The following is a 22,030-nucleotide window of genomic DNA, read 5'->3' as shown; positions in this document are numbered from 1 at the left end:
GGTTCAACTCACTATAACAAACATATAATTTCAGTTATCTTGTGGTGTATGTTAAATTGTTTTAGATGTTGGGATTATTTTAAAAAGGTGCATGTCACTCATGTTCCTCATCAGCATGTACCTGTATATTTACAGCATGTACTTAATCACAGAGAGCATACTGAGCACATAATTACACCTGTCTCCAGGCATTTGAAGAAGGGCTGTTTTTAAAACTGTTCAACCACTGTAAACAGGTAGCTATTGGTATCCTCCCTGGAGAAGGACATGTGTGAGTAGGTTATACGCTTGTGGGTTTATTACCAAAGGAATTGAGGGTTTTTTGAAGAGATTATTATAGCATCTTTATAGTGCACCGCAGTCAGAGTAGTTGGATTAATATGATTTTAAGAAATAAGAAATACATTTCAAATGAACTCTTCTAGGTTTCTATTAACTTTGCCTTTATTTACTACGCAAACAGTATACATAATTTAGTAATGTAGTAGAACCTTCATCTAATACAGTCAGCTCTGTGCCTTGAGAAAGGTTATCATGGAGTCAAGCAAAGCCATGTAGTACTTTCCAAGTGGAACTTGGCCGTTTTGTAAACAGAGAAGGGGGGTAGTGCCTCTTTGCCTCCTTTTTTTTTTTTCAATGGCTGGTTGATGTGTAAAAATTACAGCAACCCTTCTGCTTAGCCTATACTTGGAGAGACTGAGTCAGTTAGTAGGGAACAGTGGTGATTTGATGGAGGAGTTTATCTTGCCCACATCTTAGATCAACAGCCCCCAGTGATTCTCCCTGCTGACACCCTGGAGAGTCCGCAGATAAAAGGTGTTTGCTCAGATTCGTGTAAATGCCATGGTTGTCAAACCCAAGAGTAGGTTATCTTTTTCAGTATTTAGCTACGTTATCAGATGGTGTGATCTCACCTTGCGTTTGAATGACATACTGTCACCATGGCAACATGTAGTGTGAAGTTGCTTTCTAGCTGTACAGCTATAATAGTTGTGCAGGCTCCTGTTACGTCTTTAAAGACTTTGCTCATTTAAAGTTACTTTGATTTTTTTCAATTGGCAACTGATTAGCATCCACCCAGCAGGCTGAACACACAAGCTCAGATGTAATTCACTGCTTAAATTGATGATTTCTTTATTTGCTTACCTGATGTACTTGTTTATGTCACACCAATTTCAAATTAATCCAGCATAACCATCTGATAGTGCTTATCAGACTGACACTTGCTGCAATTTCATGCAAATATAGGGGTTTGCTGAATTTATCAGAGCATATGTATTGTCTGAGAGTAAATTATAAAGTAAAAGCTACCATTGATATCTTCCTTCAACACAGGTGACTCAGTTGTTGTGGTCTGGTATTTATTACTGGTCTTTCTAACCCATCAATTCCATAATCCTTTTTGTGATGAATAGATTTTAAGAAGCAAGAAGAGAGGGAGTTTAAAGATAAAACCTGTATTTGCTGAATGAAACAATAGCCAGTACTATTACTGTTGACTGTATCTTCTGCAATTGACAGTCTTTATTGTCATCTCTCCAGGTCTTGTCGGGCTGTGCCATCATTGTTCGGGGCCAGCCTCGAGGTGGCCCACCCCCGGAGCGTCAGATCAATCTCAGTAATATCCGAGCTGGAGCCATGGCCCGCCGAGCTGCTCAGGGCCAGCCCGACACCAAGGACACCCCGGACGAGGTGAGTCCCTTTGTGTTTGTGTTTGTTTATATTTTTGTGTTTGGCAAAGGTAAAACAAGCTGCTGTGTGCATCTTTGTTTTGACTATGTGGAGAAGATGTTGCTTTGGAATTTTTGTCATATGACTTTGCTATCTTCTGTCTGATTAAATAGTTGTACCATAATTATGTATGAATTGGTATTCGGACCATGCCTGTTCGTATAAATAATGATGTAGCCTAGACATAAACATGTCAATGCTCAGTTGAACTCGAGGCTTTAAGATACCACTGGTGTAATTTGATGTTTTCTTATCATGCCTTTGAAAACTTGAAGTCCATCAGTTTGTTCATGGCAGCTAGATGTTACCACTGTCTGCCCTTTTTTTTTTTTTTTTTTATAAAAAATTGATTATCTGCAAGATGTGAGTGTCTGCTGTTTATTTTTTTTTTTATACATTTTTCCAATTAGGCCTCAACAGATGGTCATGCCTTTATTCTATTTATCCGATAAAAAACAGAAAAATCAATTGATATCAGGCTGACAGAAATAGTTTGCTTTGACCAAGATCATATCATATTGAAAAACATGTTTACTACAGTTTTGCTTACGTGATCATCACGCTGCTAATTATTGCATGTAGTGGGTCCTATTTTCAATTAGTTTAAGTGGGCTGTGGCTGTCGGAGGGCAAAAGGAAACTTAACCTGAAGTGAGGGCCAGCAACTGTTTTTTTTTTTTTTTTTTTTTTTTGTCAGAAAATAATAAAATGCACATTTTATTTAAATGACGGATTCTGTTTGTCACTGCAGCAGTATGTCTCTGCTAGTTGTTTTATTCGGCTGCTACTGTTGAATCAAAGGGAACTTTAATTAGTTGTGATTAACTTTTGTCAGGATCACCATATGGAGATATACATTCATATTCCTGTCTGAATTGCAGCCATGGGCCTTTCAAGCCAGAGAGTTCCTGCGCAAGAAGCTAATCGGCAAAGAAGTGTGCTTCACTGTGGAAATCAAGACTGCACTGGGCAGGGAGTACGGCATGGTCTACCTGGGGAAAGGTGAGTGTGATGTCACATCCAACACTACCCCTGAACAATGTCCACCTACATCATGGATTGGGAAAAATAAACATTCCATAAATGTTCCTTCGCCCTATATTTTTCAGTAGTATGTATATGTACTGAACCCACTTGTAATGTGGAAATCATATGTTACACAGTTATGTAACTGTTATTAAGGGCAACTCAGTGGGCCTCCCCAGAATTATGGGTTTTGCGGGTGCTATTGAAATACTATATAATAATAATAATAATAATAATAATAATATTAATAATAATATAATATAATATTATATTCTGTGCTAACATAACATTAGAATTTGTGTTAAATACCCTATTTTTTTAATAGTTTTAAGCCGCACAGTACTGTACTAGCTTATTAGCTGCAAGTAAAATTACCTGACCTGAACTAATTGCTGTATAATTGTAACCATACTGTTCTAAAAAGTGTTCTATTTCTTCTGAAAAGTTTTTTTCTCTCCTCTCATTTTAGACACAACAGGTGAGAACATTGCTGAGTCTCTGGTAAACGAGGGCCTCGCCACAGTCCGCAGGGAAGGAATCAGAGGGAACAAGTAAGATGTTTTCTTCCATGCTACCTGCACTCTACCACTATTTGTTTGTTGACATGAATCCTTTGAATGGCATTACACCTGTACAGTTCGAAATGCTTAACACAATGTTGTCAGGCATCTAACACTTAGTATTAGGACATTTAGTGGTTATCATAAAACTGCTACTTATGTGGAAGTAACTAAGGTTTTCATTCTGCCTATCTATCTGCTTTTTGGTGAGATGACTCAAAAAGTAAACCAGTATATATTTTAATCCAATATCCCAAGCAATATATGATTGCACTATATGTCTCTTGGGGATCTCTTGTTGTTATGTCAGATTCTCTACTATGTATAATGTTTATTATGATGCTTTAATCGGATATGTTGGCATGACTGACCTCGGGGTGTGTTATTATGCAAGACACTGATATGAAATGCTTTCCCTCCAAAACTGTTAGCTCACTCAATGTGGTTAAAGTAAATTTGGACGTCAGAGCTGGTTTTTGTTTGCAACCCTATAATTAGTTTCACAGAATGAGGAGGAAATCACTGTTGGCAACATGATCTAATCTTCTGCTTCAACACTGGTGAATCTGTGGCGCGATATACATAAGTCGTCAACTGGTAGACTGTGGAGAATTCAGATAAAGCCATGGTGTCCCAGATGGTGGCAGTATTACCCTGCTGCTACATCAGTGTACCTCTGTAGTCCTTTACTGCCACATTGCCCCAAGCAGCAATCCCCTAAATACACTTGCACATCCAGTGCTATATGACAAAGTACTGTATATCCCCCCCAGTGGCAGTATTTGCACATTACACACATTACAAGCAATTTGACTCATGCTGCTACATTTGTATCTTCCAACATGAACAGAGATGATGTGAATATTTTGCCACTAATGACCCATTTCATGCATTCTGTGCAATGGCCCAGAACAACCACTAATGTAAATGATGCTTTAAGTGTAAGCGGGCATCGTTTGGCCAAAGGGGATGTCCATTACTCAGCGAGGACTTCAGGCTTTAGTTTTTCCCTCAATGCTCAAGCCTCCAATATCATTGCCCCCGTGACTGGCTACACTGATCACACTAACTATAATATGATGATAATTATGGGGGTGATGGTAATGATGATGGTTTCAGACAGTGCAGTTAAACATGTGCTCAGACGCTGACTGCAACTTGGGAAAATGGTCAGCGAACTGATGGATTTAAGGACTCGGGCCAGTGTTCAGGACTGCACCAGGTCACCCTGTGGCACAGTTGTGTGGTGCTGGTTTATTAGAGCAAAAAAAGAACACACAGTCACTCTTTCAAATACACAAAAAACTTTAAAAGTGAAAATATGATTGAATTTTAAATGTATCCTACCTACACATTGCAGATGTCAGTGTCAGGCAGATTTAGATTTCTTTACATTACACAGATGAATTTCACTTTGACTTGATCAGCCATAAAAAATGCTGTCCTTGGTGCTGAGCCATAAAGATTTTGAAACGCACTCATCAAGCTTCTCCACTCAGTCTTGTGTTTCAGTTTCTTTAAAAATGCTTAATCCATTCACTGAGGTGGTTAGACCCTGTAAATTAGTCAGATTCCACGGTATTACACTTCCCTTTAGAGAAATGAAAACCACAGGCAGGAGGGTTGACTGATTGGTTTATATAACACCCACCCACCAGAGGAGAGGGGAGCTATATTAACATGGAGACACACTGCTTTATAACCCCCCATTGCTCCTTTTTAACTGGAGCCCCAGAGGAGTGCTGGCTGAGGGGTGTAAAGTCTGGGGGGATGAACTGTGCTTGCTTGGTCCTCGCTGCTCACTAGGAGTGGAACCCTTCCAGTTAAGTACACTAGGGAACAGGACATCCTACACCCTCTTTAAACTGTACAAAGACAACAGGGAGCTGTAAGACAGCTTACTAAGGTTCAACATTTTGTATCTATTTAAAGTATTTTTGGTTTCACAAGGGAGCCATATGGAGATGAAAGATGTAGCCTACAGCGTGTTCAAATATAAGGGAATTGGAATAGTTTTTTCTTCCCTTGGTCCTTGTTCCTCCAGTAGTCTTGCTCAGTGTTGCACTTTCTTACCCTTCAATATCTATTCTGATTTGAAGCAATGTCTTGTTTTGAAGGAGTTGCTGACCTAAAAAAAAACAGTCTATTTGGAGACACGGATAAGTTCACTATCATCTGCCTCCACACATGGACTTATTTCTATATCTTAACCAATCTCTGCTTGTCAGTCTCTTTCCATTTATTTTTGTGGCTTTACAATGTCTGCTCTCCTTGATTGCATTGTTAGCATTTCTCTCTATCTTTGTAACTTTCTGTTCCTGTTTATCACATAAATTCTAAGTAGCTTAAACACAATTGACGTCTTAGTGAAAGTTTCACTATTGTTGCACAGTAAGCAAGAAACAGTTTTGATTCATTTGAAGTTCGTAGTTAAATCGGTGTAGAGGCAAACTTGACGCCATTTTGGGCGGGAGTCCAAAAGCCCAGTCAAGAGCACACAACTGGAGAAAAGGTTATGTGTGTGGTATTTTAATTGAGACCCACTTTGTTGTCTTGCCAACTTGAATAATATCTTTTAGGCAGCAAGATGTGAAAAATTCGGTTTATGCACTGTTCATTTTTAAAAAGCACAAGTCAACATAGCTAGTTTTATATCAATTGGGCAGCCATTGCTTCTTGGAAAAACAAAAGCCTGTTGGCCATTTGAAGTTCTGAATAATTAAAGTTGTACAAGGGCCCTCAAAAAGCATTAGGCTGCACAATTTAGAGAGCCAGCATGGAATTAATTGTGGCGTTTGTAGCCAGCTGCGTGGTTGCTTTTGAAGGAGCTGTCAAACATGCTTATTGTCTCTTCACAAAATGCTTGAATAGATTTTTTAAGCACTTATAATCTGGTCATCAGCTGGTTGCCACTAAAACAACAGTGCAGTTTGTCAGGAACAGCACTTTCTCCTGCACTTAATTCAACAAAGCTGGAGCCTTACCAAGCTCATACAGTCCACTAATGAGCACTTGTGCACGTTGAAGTTTATAACCAGTGACAGTTTTGTTGCACCGAAGAGCTAAAACTGTTGCTGTAACTTGAAGAATTTTAATGAATCCAACATAACAGAAGTTTATAAAAAAGACCGCTTGCATTTGCCACAAGTTGCTGTAATTGTAGTTCTTGTAATGCTAATATTTGCCTATTGGAACAAGGCTTTGGCTAGGCCATATTTTAACACAGCCTGGATAAGAGCAATTAGAACATGTTCAACTTAACAAGGGGTGCGACTCCACAATCAAAACCTTTTCTGCCTGTTAGATACGGTGTGTGTCCCTTTCTGACTAGTGTGAAATTAATTGCAACTTGTTAACAGGCTGAGCTAGCTGTGTTATTTTTCAAGTGGGCTGTCAAAGGGGTTTTATGGCACTCAAAACCCTCTGATCTTCACAGAGCTGTTTGTAACCTAGTTATGAGGAATATTTTAACTCCAGCTACCACAGCATCAGTGCAGCTGTGCTCACTGACGGCATTTTCGTTCTCAAAAGCTTTTAAGGGAACCATCTGTGAGAGTTTCAATGTCAGCTTCACTCAGCTGTTTCAGTTGCAAACCAGGTTTTGTGCTCCTTAACTAATTCAGTGGAATAAATTTAATATAGTTTCTGTTTCTTATTTATGCAGTACATTAATCTTAAGGTATTCAGGTAAGGTATTATACTATCTGTGTGCAAGTGTATCTAAAGGAGACGGCTTGGAACGAGAGGGAAATTATGTTCCATGTTCACATCTTTTTTTCTTTTGTTTTTCAATAAGTTTAAAAAATGGCAGCAAAAAACTCAAATGGAAGTCAGTCAGCTATCTTTTATTGAGTACATATACAGAGAGCAATGTATTGATTTTGCCACTTTAACAATTTGAAATGTGTTTTGTGGTGTTCCTTTTATTGTGTCTTAAACTTTCCTTTTTATTTGTGTGACCAGTCCAGAGCAGGCCAGACTCTGTGAATTGGAAGACCAGTCAAAGTCTTCCAAGAAGGGAATGTGGAGTGAGGGTGGCGGCACACACACCATCCGTGACATGAAATACACCATAGAGAATCCCCGCAACTTCGTCGACTCCTTGCACCAGAAACCCATCAATGGTAATGAATGTGGGAGGGGCATGTGTACTGAGACACTCGCAAAGACAAAAGCTTGGCCTGGGAAAGAAAGACACATGGCATATAAAAACACACACAATATTACATAAGCCTCTATTTTCTCGTAAAAGCCAAATTTGCAGGCTTCGCTCCAAATATCCACTTCAGGGCATGTAATGGCACACAGTATATCACCCTTCACCGGCTCATTCCTCCAGTCTCTCATCTCTGACCTACCCGAGGTGTAATGTGCCACTCAATTCATTTCCAGGCGACTGCTGTTAACAGTGGCTCAGCTCATTTCACTACCCTTTAATTGAATGGGAAAATGAACCGGGGAAGGCTTTTTTTTTTCTCTCCCTTTCTTTTATTTCTTGTTCTTACCATTCACAAGAGACAGTCAGGGTTGTCTCGGAATTGGAGGCAGCAATCCAGCCAAAGCGCTTTAAATGTGCACTGAGTCGCTGTGAAAACTAGAATACCAATTTCTCTCTCATCTGCTTATGCAGACACACACATACACACATACACACATACACACACACACACACACACACACACACACACACACACACACACACACACACAGAGAGAGAGACTTATGCATCCACACAAGTCATACACAGAAAGAATGCATATATAGACTGAGAGAACCCATCATCAAAATACTATTTATGCGCAAAATGCCTCTCAGGAAAGGTGACTCACATCCTGTCTAATTTTTTGAAGTACTTTAGAGGTTAGAGGCAACAGTTGAGTGATATGATTTTGGGGACAAATTCAATGTAATACCTCAAAAGCTTTCTAGTAGAATTGACCTTGATATGTAGCAGATAACATTGTCAAAACCTTAAAGGGACACTCCACCAAAAATCTGTTTGTGGACTACCTTTGTAGGCTTGAAAGGTGGACGTTAAGACAAACAAAAAAAAGTTTGACCTTTTTAGAGTGTTGACGGCAATAGCATAAAAAGTACTGTATTAGCTGTATTTTGGCTAAGAGCAGAGTACTGGATTATGTTCATTTTGTTGCTATTTCTGCTATGAAAACTTGAAATTCATCATAACCAAAATTAATTCAAGATGACCACAAACTGCTGACCTTTTTACAGCGACCTTTGAAGCCTACAGTAGTGAGTGTTTGATAAAAAGGGATTTTGGTCAGAGCATCACTTTTTAGTGGATCACACAGTCTTGTCGACGAGGCCATGAAATTCTCCTCTTTGAGAAGTAGCAGAAAGCAATCCTTTAGCAAAACACTTCGAGCCCACTGCTCAGCAAACACTGGTTGTTTTCAGCAGATGACAGGTATCATTGTTTTGAATTTGGTGAGTATCATGCAGGGCTTTGCTGAAAAAGAATTCACGCTATGACAATGTCAACGTATGACAAGGAAGGTTAAAATAAATGAAATAAATTCAGAGATTCATTAGTCTAGCCTTACTAACCTTTGGGCAACTTTAATGAAAGAATCAGACGTTGGGTTTCACCATCATTCAATCCTCACCCCTACATAATCCACTGTGAAACACAATGCATATAAACAAATAAGCACGTCTAATCCAAGAGCTTGATTTCTGTTTGCTCATCATAACTCAACACAGTCTCCTCTCCTTCCTCAAACACTTCTACATTCTGTTCTTCCTCCCTCCAGCCATCATCGAGCATGTGCGTGACGGCAGTGTTGTTCGTGCCTTGCTGCTCCCCGACTACTACCTGGTCACTGTCATGCTGTCTGGAGTTAAGGTAACCACCACCACTCTCTGCACTTACAGATGTCAGTGGCAAGAGACTTCCGTAACACTAAGGAGTTAGCAGAAACAAATGCATCGTCACTTCTTTAGGTCTGTGTTTGTTCTAGCAGAGTCATATCCGCTCCACTAAATTTCTCCATCAATCTCTTTCACCAAGCGGAGCTTTGCCAATGGACCACTCAAGATAACTAATCTTTTTCATCTCCCACTTGAAGATATTACATCCATTGCAAGGTGTTCTTTGTCTTGTTGTTTAAAAGGCTTGTCTGCTCGCCGTGCCTGGTGTGTTTATTTCTGTCTGGTGTTTTGCTACACTTAAAAGGAGAATACAGATAGCATGTACAGCAAGGTGACATCAGTTAAAAGAGCGTAACGGTAGTACACAGCAGATTATATCAAAAGAAAAAAAACTCCAAGAACTGCTAGTTGACTGCAAGGAATTGCAGTAGACAAAATGCATGCTTCTCTTGGACAAATTTTAACACATTTTCCATTGGTTGCAAAATACCCATTGATTGAGGCATGAGTATTATTGTGTAATGTGTTTTTGTGTTTTTTTTCTCTCTAGTGTCCCACATTCAAGCGGGAAGCGGATGGTACAGAGACACCAGAAGCATTTGCAGCAGAGGCCAAATTCTTCACTGAATCCCGTCTTCTGCAGAGAGATGTTCAGATCATCCTGGAAAGCTGCCCCAACCAGATCATACTGGGCACTATCCTTCACCCGGTAAGACACAGGAATCAACACCCAGTCATGGTAGTGTCCTTAAAATCCAAGGTTTTCTGTGTAATTAATTGTTGTTTCCGTTTGACTCAGAATGGAAACATCACAGAACTCCTGCTGAAGGAAGGCTTTGCCCGCTGTGTGGACTGGTCCATGGCTGTGTACACCCAGGGAGCTGAAAAACTCAGAGCTGCAGAACGGTGCGCAACTGCAGCAGAGATTTAGTTGTCCACAGAAAACTTGATTTTTGTTCAATGTAATCCTATATCTTTTAGAGTAGTTGGATAGTGCACATGTCTTGAAGATATAAAGGATTAAGGACTTTAGGATGTTAATGAAAAAGTCTTGCTGGTTCCTATAAACATATCATTAATCATTTTAGTTGGTTGCAGACAGGAGGCCTCACCGTACATTATTTAATTCAGCTGTCCACTCAGGTGACAGAAAAATGTAGGAGCCAATTTTACATTACATTTTTTTTCTGGAAATCACTGCTTTGATACAAGATATAAATAATCACGAGTGTGCATGCTGATTCTATAGGTATTGGAAGTAATTGTGGAAATTAGATATGCACAAGTATGTACAGATTTATGCCACCACTGTTTCAGAGGATCAATTCACTCTATTGTGCTGCAGTGACATCCTCTCTCTACAGTCATTGCAGCAATGACTATTGGCAAGTCATGTAGGAATTTTTCTCGCTTTAATGAGCTTCTGTAGCATTTTTCCAGCCAAATGGATAATTTTTAGTCACTTGATTAAGCCTTTATGTCCTTAATATCTGGCTAATGGTGAGGACTACCACTGATGATGATGATGATGTGATTTTGTTTTTGGCCAGATCTGCGAAAGAGCGCAAGGTCCGCATTTGGAAGGACTACGTGGCACCCACAGCCAACTTGGACCAGAAGGACAGACAATTTGTAGCCAAGGTGAGGTCTCGATGTGGCTTTTATAAGCTGTGTCCCCTTGGCGAACGTGCTGTCTCTGCTTAATCTTGTCTTAAGACTAATGTAATGTTTTTCCATTTGCATCATCTTGCTTCCATTGAAAGTCCTCACTTATCTTTAAACACCACGGAGAAAAAGCTGAAGTAAGGTATAAAACTTTCAACCTGACATGCAGACATTATCCAGTATGAATAAGACTTGGCTTCAGTGCTCAAGGAAAGCTGCTTGTTTCCCTGGTCGCTTCCTTCTCTTGATGTCTCCTGCAGTATTTCCAATTTTCTCCACGCACCACAGCAAAAGCAGAGCCACTTTGAGCCCTCTAATGAATTAAATCCTCCTGATGCCTCTTATTTTCACATTTGCACCCCACCCTCACTGAATAAAAAATAAAATAAAATAAAAATCCCTTTACTAAAGGTACGAGGAGGAATGCTTAACAGGAACCTTGAAGCGCTCCCCAGTCAAATTAGGGCCAAATCGCTGGCGTATGCTGTAACAGTGGCACAGAACGACCCCCAAAAGCCAAGAGCTAGAGATATTAGCTTTGGAAGTTATTGGCCAGGGCCTCGTGGGAAAAGAAGTGTCCTTAATATCAAGTACAAGGGAGTGCACTCCCTCCAAGTTGTCAGCACACATTAGTTCAAATCAAGTGAGATGGACTCCTCGATACATTTTGGTAATACAGTCTAACCTTATTGTCTCCATGAGATGACATATTACAGGTTCCAATCTGTCGCTTTAATGTAGTAAAGCAACTCCAGCCTTAAACATCAGCTTTAAATGTGGTCCCCTATATGTGTATTTGGATGATGAGTTGCACCCCACCCTTCCCTTCAGTTGGTATAATTTTCTCTAGGAATGTAAAAAAAAAAAAAGTTTAATACCCTTAAAGTTTGTCTTTTGTCTGCGTTTGCTCCCTCCAGACACTGAACTTTTAAGACCCTGAAAAATTCATGGCTAGCCTGAGGGTTACATAAAAGGTGTTGCTTTGGCAATCTGCTTACAGAATGAATTTGATAAACTGCACACACATAAAGAATGTGCAAAAAGAAACTGTGTATGTATATTTTTTCCTGAGTCAGAGGGAAGAGGCTAGAGAAAAGGATAAAACATTTATATTATCAGTGTGAGCTGCTCTCAGATCTCTCTGAACCCCCTCAATAATAACAGGGTTGGATGTGGGCAGTGGGGAAGTGAGGGAACATTTGGTGGTGAGCTCAGGAGGGTGCATGAAAAAAGAGGCAAAAAGACCTAGGCAAAAATGAGAGGTAGAGAGTTGGGGAAGAAACTGAAAGTGTGAGTTTGTTTGGAGCGGTATAGGGAGACTTGGGGGAAGAAGGATGAAAAGACATAAGGATGAATAAAAAATAAAAATAAAAACACCAAATCAAGATCCTGGGACTATGCATGTCCTCTCTCTGGTATTTTTTTTTTTTTTGTGCTGCAGTGTTGATGCCCCCAGTTAAACCTTGCTGCACTTTTGATCTCTTTCTCTATCCTCTCATTTCCTTGCACATGCTTTCCCCAAAAAGAGCCACAGAGGAAGCTTGCTCTCTGTCAGCCCCTGCTATATTAGTCAGTTTGTTTAAGGGATTACTAAGACATCAGTAGCTCCTGAGACAGCTCCACCTTTAGTATAGTATCAATTTCTACAGCATGAATGTGATCTCGGATAGCTTGAGAAGTTGTGCTCAACGGAAAGAGCAACTCTGAAATGGCAGCAGGACCATGTGACTCTTAAAAACTTTCCTTTAAAAGTGGCTCGCAGTTGTGATGGAAAATGTCTTGCTGACCCTGCAAATGGTTGAGCTGCTTTAAAGCTAAGTACATATCGGACAGGCTAAGGTTACTCAGGCCTGTCGTTGCCCCTCCGTACTTGTCCTGGTGACATTTGTCGGCACCTAATACTGCAATGCACCGACTCTCCCGGGGACACATCTATCCATCAATCCCATCATCATACACTCCTCCTCTCTGCTCGTCCACTCTACTTTTCACTTCTTATTATCTGAGTGATGGATAGAGTCGAGAGGCAGAGCAGGTCCAATCCCCACAAGTCAATCCTGCTGACGCATCTTCCTTTTTGACTGTCTCGCCCCTCTCTCCTCCCAGCTCTACTGGGACTGGAGAAGCAGATGTAGGCCATGTCCCAATAGTCTTCCTCTCCCCTCCTTTCCTTTCCCCTCCCTTCCTCTCCCCTGGGTAACCACCGACCTGTGAGGTGATGGATAAAAGGTGACATGGTGTAAACCTCTTTACCAACCTCTCATCGCTAGCTTTTCAGGAACATTGCTGCGGTTGCTTTTATGTCCACCAATTCCATACAAGTATGGTAGTTCAAATGCAAAACTAGTGTGTATTTGTAAGGCAGGCTGCAGATTATATGAAGAGTAATAGTGTGTTTTGCAGTAGTATAGAAAATGTTTAGTGAAACTAATAGATATATTAAAAAAATCCCTATATATTAGCTGATGGCATTTGATGTTGAATTTATTAATTCTTAAATTCTTACCGTAATAGGTTCATCCTGTTGCCAAATGACAAGTGCAACAATAAAAAAATAAAATCACAAAAATAAATCACAAAAATGCCAGTCCCACAGTCTGTGGGCTGAGGACTTAAACTGTCACAACATCTTAACGTTGATTGTGGCTGATTCTAATATTACACTGTTGCATGTGTAACTCTTTATCCCACATTGTTTAATCCACATGACGTTGCCCTTAATTTACATGATTTTCCATATCTGGTAATACTGCAGAGAAGTATAGTATCTGCTGTACATACTGAGGAATGTATTTTCTATGATGGACTTTGTAAAAAAGGAGTGCTTTTTAAACCTGTGGTGCAAAGGAACACTTGAAGGTCTCCTTACATAATTAATATACCTGTACATTGGCTATGAGGGAAACAGATGACATAAGAGCCTCTTTTGGCTGTTGGTGTATGTCCCAGTTAAGATAAGTCAGACAGAATGGTTACAAGGTCAGACATGTTCTTTGTAAGAAATTAAAAAGTAATTTTTGTGTTAGGATGATGAGAAAAGGGTAAATTGGTTCTTGCCCTAGTTAAAATCAGTCAAGTGGAAGGGCAACAAGGTGAAAAAGTCTCTCTACATTATTGGTACCTGTCCCAGGAAAATGTCCTCCTACAGTATTACATGCTCATCAGCCTCTTTTTTTCCCCCCAGCAGCGCATCAATGGCTAGATGCCAACTTAAGGTGTTTATCATGGCATCAAAACACCACTAGTTGATGTGAAACCATGTAATTTGGGTGACAAATCATCTCCACTGGCGGTAAGAGTGAAGCACTGCCATAGGTGTTTCTTTTGAGGGAGTTGATCTGCCATGAGTAATGAGTAAGTCCTGGCTAAGCCCGTGCTTGGCCCTGTGGTTAAAACCAACTTAATGGATTTGACTGACAACCCAAACATTCCCCGACAGTAGCCAAGATCCTCCTTGTGCTATGACTGATCTTGGCCACTGCAGATGTCATGTCAGCCATGGGCAGAGGGTGGCAGTAGATCCCCACCTCTCGAGTATCAGATTAGACCAGTGAGTCATGCTCCCTGCCTATTTGTCTTCTCTGCCTGCTCGCTCAACCCTCATGGCAGCTACTTTGCAAAGACTTTTTGCTCTATTTTTCTATCTATTCTCCATCTTTTCCTCTGCCTCTGCTCGTGTGATATTTGCAGAGAGATTACACTCTGTCTTTCTGGCCCGCTCCATCTTTCTGTTCCTCTATCTTGGTGCATGTTGATCTGTCCTCCTTCGCCTCTCTTGTCTCGCCTCCTCCAGCTGATAATTAGCCAGTAAATGCTGAGCCATTTTCTTCTGCTCCTGCCACATTCTCTCTCTTGCACTTTATTTACTTGGGCAGGCCACAAAATGACCTTGTTACAGTGTGAATTCGTGTAGGCTGGTGTGCGTGTCTCCGTGTGCATGCATGCTCCCCCCTCGCACTTACTCATTACACCTCTCCCCCACTCTGTCTCTCTCCCTTCTGCTCCCTATGTCTCTGTATCTCTCCCACTCAGCTCAGTGATTAGTATATGATGTATTTTGGCTGCGGTTGTGGGCAGCCTATTTAGCATGTAGGCTGGTCTAATTTCTGTTCTCTGGTGGCAGATGCAATGGCAGTCTGATTTGTTTTCATGGAATAATGAATCTCCCAAAGAGCGCCATGCACCTGGATTTGAATCTGTCATACACTTTATCAAAAAGGTTCAACTAAGCTTTTATAATTCAGAATGATTTTTTGGTGTTTTTGTTTTTCTACCACACAGTCAGGCACAAAAACACCCACACAGTCCAAATTGTGTTTAAAACACTGCTCAGACTTGCATCTCTCACTTTTAGGACTTCAGCTTGAGCACAGCCTACATATGAACTACAGTTTGAGTGATGGTGAGACCATTTAATGCACGTGTGGGTGGCAACATGTGTAGGGCGATTGATTTTCTCAGTTTCTTGCAAGCGGCCTACTTAAGTGCACTGGCTTTGGATGCCTCCTTCATCTCAGTCACATTATACCCTCAATCTGTCTCTTTACTACGGAGGGCACATAGTAAGGCACATAGTGTACATAGACTTCCAGAGTTTCAAATATTTCTTCCACACTTCATTATTATTCATTCATTTAATCAATGAATTTATCTTCCTCTGAGATTTGTATAATTTTTGGACTAGGACATTAGTTTGCACATCCCTGTATACATTTCAAAGTGACTGGTTGAGGCCAGACAGAGCTGCTTCGTTTTTGGTGTTCTTTATTGTTGCAGGCCAACACTAGACGCGTATGAACTGTAATTGAACAGCTGTAGCTTTGAACATCCACCCATATTCCTCTGAACTGCCCCTGCTATAAACTGCTTACACTTGTAAAGGTCTCCAGAACAAAGTGCTGCCAGTCAGTTGTTGGACAGAGGGCTGTGTAATGCTCTACAAGTCTATCTTTAACAGGATGTTTGTGTTTTAAAGCTTTCTCTTGCACTCTGTCTCCCTCTTTCTCCCTCCCTCCTCGGTGCCAATCCCCCAGATAGCGGAACGTCCTCCCTCTGTCCTCCAAACCTTGTCGGCCTGCTGGGACGACTTAGCTCGCTTGCTTACTCAGTCACTCAAGGATCACTCTTTCTTACCTCGCTCTCAGTGCCTTCTGCTCGTGACAGCACACGATCTGCACTGTCACTCTCCTTACGCCTTTGAATAGATCTCTTCCTCTCCATTTATCCTTTACCTGCTCCTTCACTTCCCGTCTTTCTTTAAGTCTGTCTGCTCACTCACTCAACAAAATGCAGCGCCAGTCTTTTTGCTCCAACGGTCCTCTATCCTGCAGGGGTGTTTGTTCCCCTCAAAGATTTACAGGTTTTTTTTTTTTGGACCCCTGAATGAATTTGACTTTGTGTTACGTGTTCTTATTTTTGTGCTTTTTGTTCGCCTGATTAACCTCCCAAACCTTTCTCCTTCTTTTATTTTAACCACTCCCTCTTCTTTGTTCTTCTGTCCCTGTAGGTGATGCAGGTGGTCAATGCTGATGCCATGGTGGTCAAGCTCAACTCTGGAGAATACAAGACCATCCACCTGTCCAGCATTCGGCCCCCTAGGATTGAGGGAGAGGTACAAACAAACCTGCGTGTCTGTCTGAATGTGTGTCTGCACAGAGCTTTGCACAGAGTGAGTGGGTACTTGTGTGTGAATAGGTGACTGAATGTTGTCATATGTGGGAGAGCTTGTGGGCAGCAGCTCCAGAGACGACTGGAGTGACTGCTGCTTTCTTGACAGTTGGCTTATTTTAAGCCAAACACAGGCTATTTACATCTCCCTATTGTAACCATCTCGCTCTGTTTAATTTACATGCCCTCTTCACATTTTTTGTCTTCTCTCGCTATCTCTAAATGACCATGGGAATAATTTTGACCACTTGGTGGCGCCCCTGTAGTTGGGGCACATGCAAACACAGTGAGACACACACCCAGTGGTTGCAGCACTGCAGAGAGTGGGGCAGATCGATTTTTTTTTTTTTTTTCCTTTCCCCTCTGCGCTGCCTGTTTTTCTGAAAAAGACATGCTTACAAACATATATTTAGTGACAACAGGGGAGATGTGCTTTTTTTGAAAACAGTTGGCAGTGTCTGAAAAAATTGTATGTTTGCAGTGACACCTGGACACATAAGTCTACTCTGCTGGATGTCACCGTCCCACTCTCTCCCCATCACTCACTTCCCCAACTTTGATTATCAAGGAATTTATTGGTTGAAATGAAACTGTTTCTTTTATTTTTGGAAAAGAAAAAGGATCAATAGTTTTTTCTCCATTACCATTGGTGTCTGAGTCTCCTAAAAGGCTATCATTTTGTAAATAAAGGACTCAAGCTGTCTGGAAATGTCACTCCCATTAATTAGAAAGTTTTATTGTCACAACAGAAGTGATTTTTCTTTTTGTCAGAGGGAGAGTTACAATATTTCAAATGAAACCCTTCTCTCCCTTTGTTTAACATGTCTGAGGCTGTTTGACAAGTGCTCCTCTAGTCGACACACTGTTTACTGTAATATCCATTTATACATAAGTCATGTCTCACATTTCCCTGTTCAAAGAGGGATGAGACAGTCGGGGTGTTGTGTTTCTGTCTAGGGAACGGTTGTAAAACTCTGATTGCAGAATGTTTGCAACAGCCCTTTACTTTTTCTGTTTTGATTGTTTTTGTTTTATTGACTCCCTCTCTGCTTCTCTTCCATTTTATGGTTTATCCTTTTCTATCTTTTCCTCTTTATTGTTGTCTAGTTTAGTTTTTATTCTCTACCCTTTCCCCAACACCGCCTTTCCCCTGGTGTCATTAGTGCCTTGCATCATTAAGATACTGCTTTGTATCTCTCTCTGTCTTCCTTTTTCCTTCTGTTCTCTCCTCCTCTCCCATCTCCTCCACAGTCACTTTCTCCTGCTGATCTTTCCCTCCGGGTGGGCAGGCTGTGGTCAGATTGTTGACCTGCACCTTTGCACTTAATATGTGTTTCTTCTCCCTAGCTCTCTGTGGTTATAACAAGCTTCTGGGAAAAAACATCTCTCCATTTTATCTTTCTGCCCTTTTCTCTTGTTCCTTGCATTGCACAGCTTTTGCTCGTAGACACGTAAAGCCTGGTGCTTTCCTGGATGGTCTTTCTACTACTTCACTTTCCTGATTTACTACCTCACCTTTTCTGCTGCCTCTCTCTCCCTCCTCCTTTGCATTCCTTTTACCTTTGATTTCCCACTCTTGTCTTTCTCTCTCTTCTCATATTTCCTTCTCTCGTCTTTCTTTCAGTGCACGTCTCCACTCTGTGTTTCGCTCTGTCTTTGTCTGCACCAGATGCTTCAACAGTATGTGTTTTGTGCTTCATTACACTGTCGTATGTTGCAGGGGAGAGCCTGAGAGAGTGAGCCCAGGTGTGAATGTTTGTGTGTATTGTATTGGTGTTATATTGGCACAGTGTTGTATTGCAGTTTCTTGCAGTTCATGCATATTTCATTTGTTGTTGTATGGTTGTGTGTCTGATTTCTAATGTAAATACCCTGTCTGTGTTGGTACTTGCTCACTGGGCTAGTAGAGTGAACTGTACTAGCCTGCATAAAATATTACTAATGTAATATGCATTTTGAATTAGGCAGATAGAATTTGTCTCTAGCTGCTAGTGTGGCTATTTCACATTGGTCATAATGCATAATTGAAGTTATTAACAACATATCTTAAACTGAAGTGACATATCGCCAACAAAAGTTTTAACCGTTAGATTTCGAAGATTATATATGTCTTTGCTTCCTCTAGACAGGGTGGGCTTTTTCTGACTGCTGGAGGACAGTCTTTTTTCAGAGGTGGTGTTACATGAAAAAATTGTCGCTACATTTTGTGTTTTTTAATAAGGGTTGTTCATGGTGCTGCTGCTGGTGTTGTTTGTTAGCTAGTTATTTCTGTCTGTGGGCTAAAGAGCCTTCCTGCCTGTCTGTCTGTAATGCTGTTGGCTCAGCTTTGAGTGTCGTCGCTATGGCAGCAATGCAGTGTTGTTGTGGGTTTATTGAGGATATGATGAGCCCTTGGACTGGAAGGTAGAACAAAGGCAACTGATAGAGACACGCTGAAATTTCTCTGATATCTTAACTAAATATATTTCTTATATTCATACATGAGAATTTTATGTCCAGTCTTATTTGCCAGCAGGGCCGTGTGTCTGATCACTAAATTAGGCAACTGAGCTGTTACCTAAGGTGAACAGGGAAACTTAATTTCATGCCTTGTCTACACTACTTTACAGATGCAGATGTAGTAGTTCACACTGTGTTAGTGGAATCTATTCTGGACATTGTAATGTGCTAATTTTTCCCCTGGTTACTGTTGCTTGAACTATGTTGAAAGCCAATCAAATTTATTGTGTAGCACCTCCAAAAATGGCTGCTTATCTGCCAAAGTATTTGAAACACTTGGCAGCCATGGCTAAAATCTGTGGGTAGGGTTTCTTTTCTCCACCTTGCCTAAATAAAAAGTGTGTTAGTGCACATGTAAGAGAAATACATAGAGTAACAGCATGCCCAAACCGAAAAAGCCAGATTTTTAATTTTTTTTTTGGGGGGGGGGGGGATTCTTATCTTGAGGTCAAGTGAGTGAGAGGTCGCAGCAGGTATTTCTCAGCCAGAAGCCCTACACACACTGACATCATGTTGGCTAACACTGTAACGAGCAAGCTGGCTTCTTGCTTACGGAGCAGCAGGAAGACACAAAGACATTGTCACGGTTTGCACCACAGCTTACACGCACACACAAACGCATGCACACACATGGGACAGACATGCTTGGTTAAGCTGCATTAGCCTATGTCAGGAAACATCTTGGAAATTGGCGTCAGTGTGTGCACAAACATGGATTACACAGGCATGTGCTGTATACGTGTGTGTGTGTGTGTGTGTGTGTGTGTGTGTGTGTGTGTGTGTGTGTGTGTGTGTGTGTGTTTGCGTGTGTGTATAGAGACACCCCAGATGTGTGCATGTTAGCAGTGTAGCCTGTATGAGAAGCTCCAAGGAAATCTCCAGAGAAAACAAAGTCAGAAATTTGGTGTTGTGACAATTGTGTGTATATGTGTGTGCATGTGTGTGTTGCACTCTCTAGAGGTCTGTAGGGATTTTCTTGTGCCAGTTGTCATTATTATCTCTGTCTGTCTGGATGTGTCTGTGCACTGTTTGACCGTGCATTCTGCAAGCAAGGCCGTTTATGTTTGTGTGTGGGTGTGTCTGAGTGTGTACTGTTAGGGGGTACTGAGGCCAGATGCAATGTACCAGTGCACTGATGAACTGTGACAGTTCCTGCCAAGCCCCTTGCCTCCTCCTCCTCCTCCTCCCAACTCCTCTGGTTCCTTTTAGTCTTCTAACACCCCCCCCTTCTCATGACTATACTAATTGTGCTCAGACTGACAGATTGGTGGACCAATGGTGTCTAGCTGCAGCAAAACATAGGACCCAAATTTCCCCACACAGGCTCCCCTCTCCTTTTTCTCTCATTTTTTTGGTTCCACTCCCCCCCAGTGTTACTGCTGTGGCATATCTTCAGATGTTATTTTGAGCTTGGGAGTTGGAGTCAGCTTTTTCTTCACTCTCTCTCTTCTCCCCCCTCTTCTCCTCTTCTGCCCCCATTTATTTATTTTTTGCTCTGTTTCTCCGTTTTCCTCTCTCGTGTGCAGCAGGACAAGTCCAGCGTAAACACAAGCATGGAGAGATGTCTGTGCTACTCAGTGACTCACTATTACACCCACTCACTCACACTCATTGTGTTTGTGTGTATCTCTGGTTTGACGATGCACATGCGTTGAGCCTTGAGTGTTTGTGTGTGTCTCTTCATGCGTTGGAATGTATGTGTGTGGTTTAAGTAGGGATCAGGACAGTGCTGATGGAGCACATACAGAGGTCAAGTCGCTGTCCTTATATAAGGCAACACAATGACTATGGCTCATCCCCACGCTACTCCATACAGCCCTGCCTACTCGTCTAACCTCTCTACAGTCCACCTCTGTGTGTGTTGACATTGTAGATGATTTAGTCTCACAGTACATCTTTCATCTTTCTGCTGCAGCCTCCCATAAACCATCTATCTTCTCCACCCTCCCTCTGTCTTTTCTTCTGTCTCCTTCTTATTTTTATTTTCACATTATTAGGTTTATTTTTATACTGGAACATTGCACATTGATTAGCATTTCTGTAAATACAGCCGTTTCAGCACAGGTCTGAAAAGTCTGGCAAAGTATGTGGGCAGAATTTGACAATTTCCACCTCTTCATACCTATGAAGTATATCGGTATCAGTGGATGAGTCTCTAAGGCATGTCACAAAACCAATTAACTACATCTTTTTTTTTCCCCATAGTTGCACAGCTTCTATCATTTCACATATTATTTTGACCTGTACTGCTATACAGTACTATATGGTTTTATTGCTACAGCCTACTGCACATGGTAATGGACTCTGTTTCACATCTACAAGTGCAGTCAAGACATCAAGGTCTTAAGAAAAGGTGATAGAATATGGAAATAGAAAATTTGTTATAATGTTGATGTAACTAGTCAGCTAATTATCTATTGATGTGTAATGCAGTGTGCTCAAACACAGTGACAGAAGATAAAGACGCTGACATCGTCCAGATTGACACCATACTAAGCAAAAACAATAATGTGGTTACCAAGTGACAGATGACAACAAACAAGTCACAGCACAGCAATGTGAAAGACATAATTTGGAAGGAAGATTGGGTGTTGTATTAAGTAAACTTGAATCAAAATGCTATTCATACAAGTTGGTTTAAAATTTTTCTTTTAGTTTTCAGTGTTTTCCTCATTAAAAAAAAAAAAAAATCTGAACACACAGTCTTAGGAAATATCACTGCTGCAATAGAATTGTTGAAAAATTTCATGCACACTCAAAATTTGTAAAAGAAAATCTGAGGAGATACAGTTTTATAATAACCAAATTTTCAAACAGACAGTCCCATCTGCTATCTGCTGTGTTTTTGTTTCTCCTCCCCTACTCTCCTCTGTGTTTTCATCTTATCTCTTTCTCCTCCTCACTTATGTCCCCATCCTCCAAATTTTCTGTCTGGCCATGTGTGTGCCCTCAGCATGCCCCTAGCCTGGCATGACAAGCTTTGACCTCAAA

General features: G+C 41.0%; 1 protein-coding gene across 1 annotated transcript in view; it reads left to right on the top strand.

Moving 5' to 3' along the window:
• snd1 (staphylococcal nuclease and tudor domain containing 1) overlaps positions 1-22,030 on the top strand; it is a 168,477-nt gene that overhangs the window by 1,538 nt on the left and 144,909 nt on the right. Inside the window, exons 2-10 of the mRNA XM_087172590.1 lie at positions 1,543-1,692; positions 2,612-2,732; positions 3,226-3,307; positions 7,280-7,440; positions 9,091-9,182; positions 9,759-9,917; positions 10,008-10,114; positions 10,759-10,849; positions 16,380-16,484. Of these exons, the coding sequence (XP_087028716.1) occupies positions 1,543-1,692; positions 2,612-2,732; positions 3,226-3,307; positions 7,280-7,440; positions 9,091-9,182; positions 9,759-9,917; positions 10,008-10,114; positions 10,759-10,849; positions 16,380-16,484 (1,068 nt within the window). The remainder of the gene's footprint in view (positions 1-1,542; positions 1,693-2,611; positions 2,733-3,225; positions 3,308-7,279; positions 7,441-9,090; positions 9,183-9,758; positions 9,918-10,007; positions 10,115-10,758; positions 10,850-16,379; positions 16,485-22,030) is intronic.

The sequence above is a fragment of the Seriola lalandi genome, unplaced genomic scaffold, assembly GCF_002814215.2.
Source record: "Seriola lalandi dorsalis isolate HSWRI2012SDOR001 ecotype SW California unplaced genomic scaffold, Sedor1 jcf7180002053435, whole genome shotgun sequence".
NCBI lineage: Eukaryota > Metazoa > Chordata > Actinopteri > Carangiformes > Carangidae > Seriola > Seriola lalandi.
Note: the sequence above shows the minus strand (reverse complement) of the source record. Positions and strands in the feature narration are given on the sequence as shown.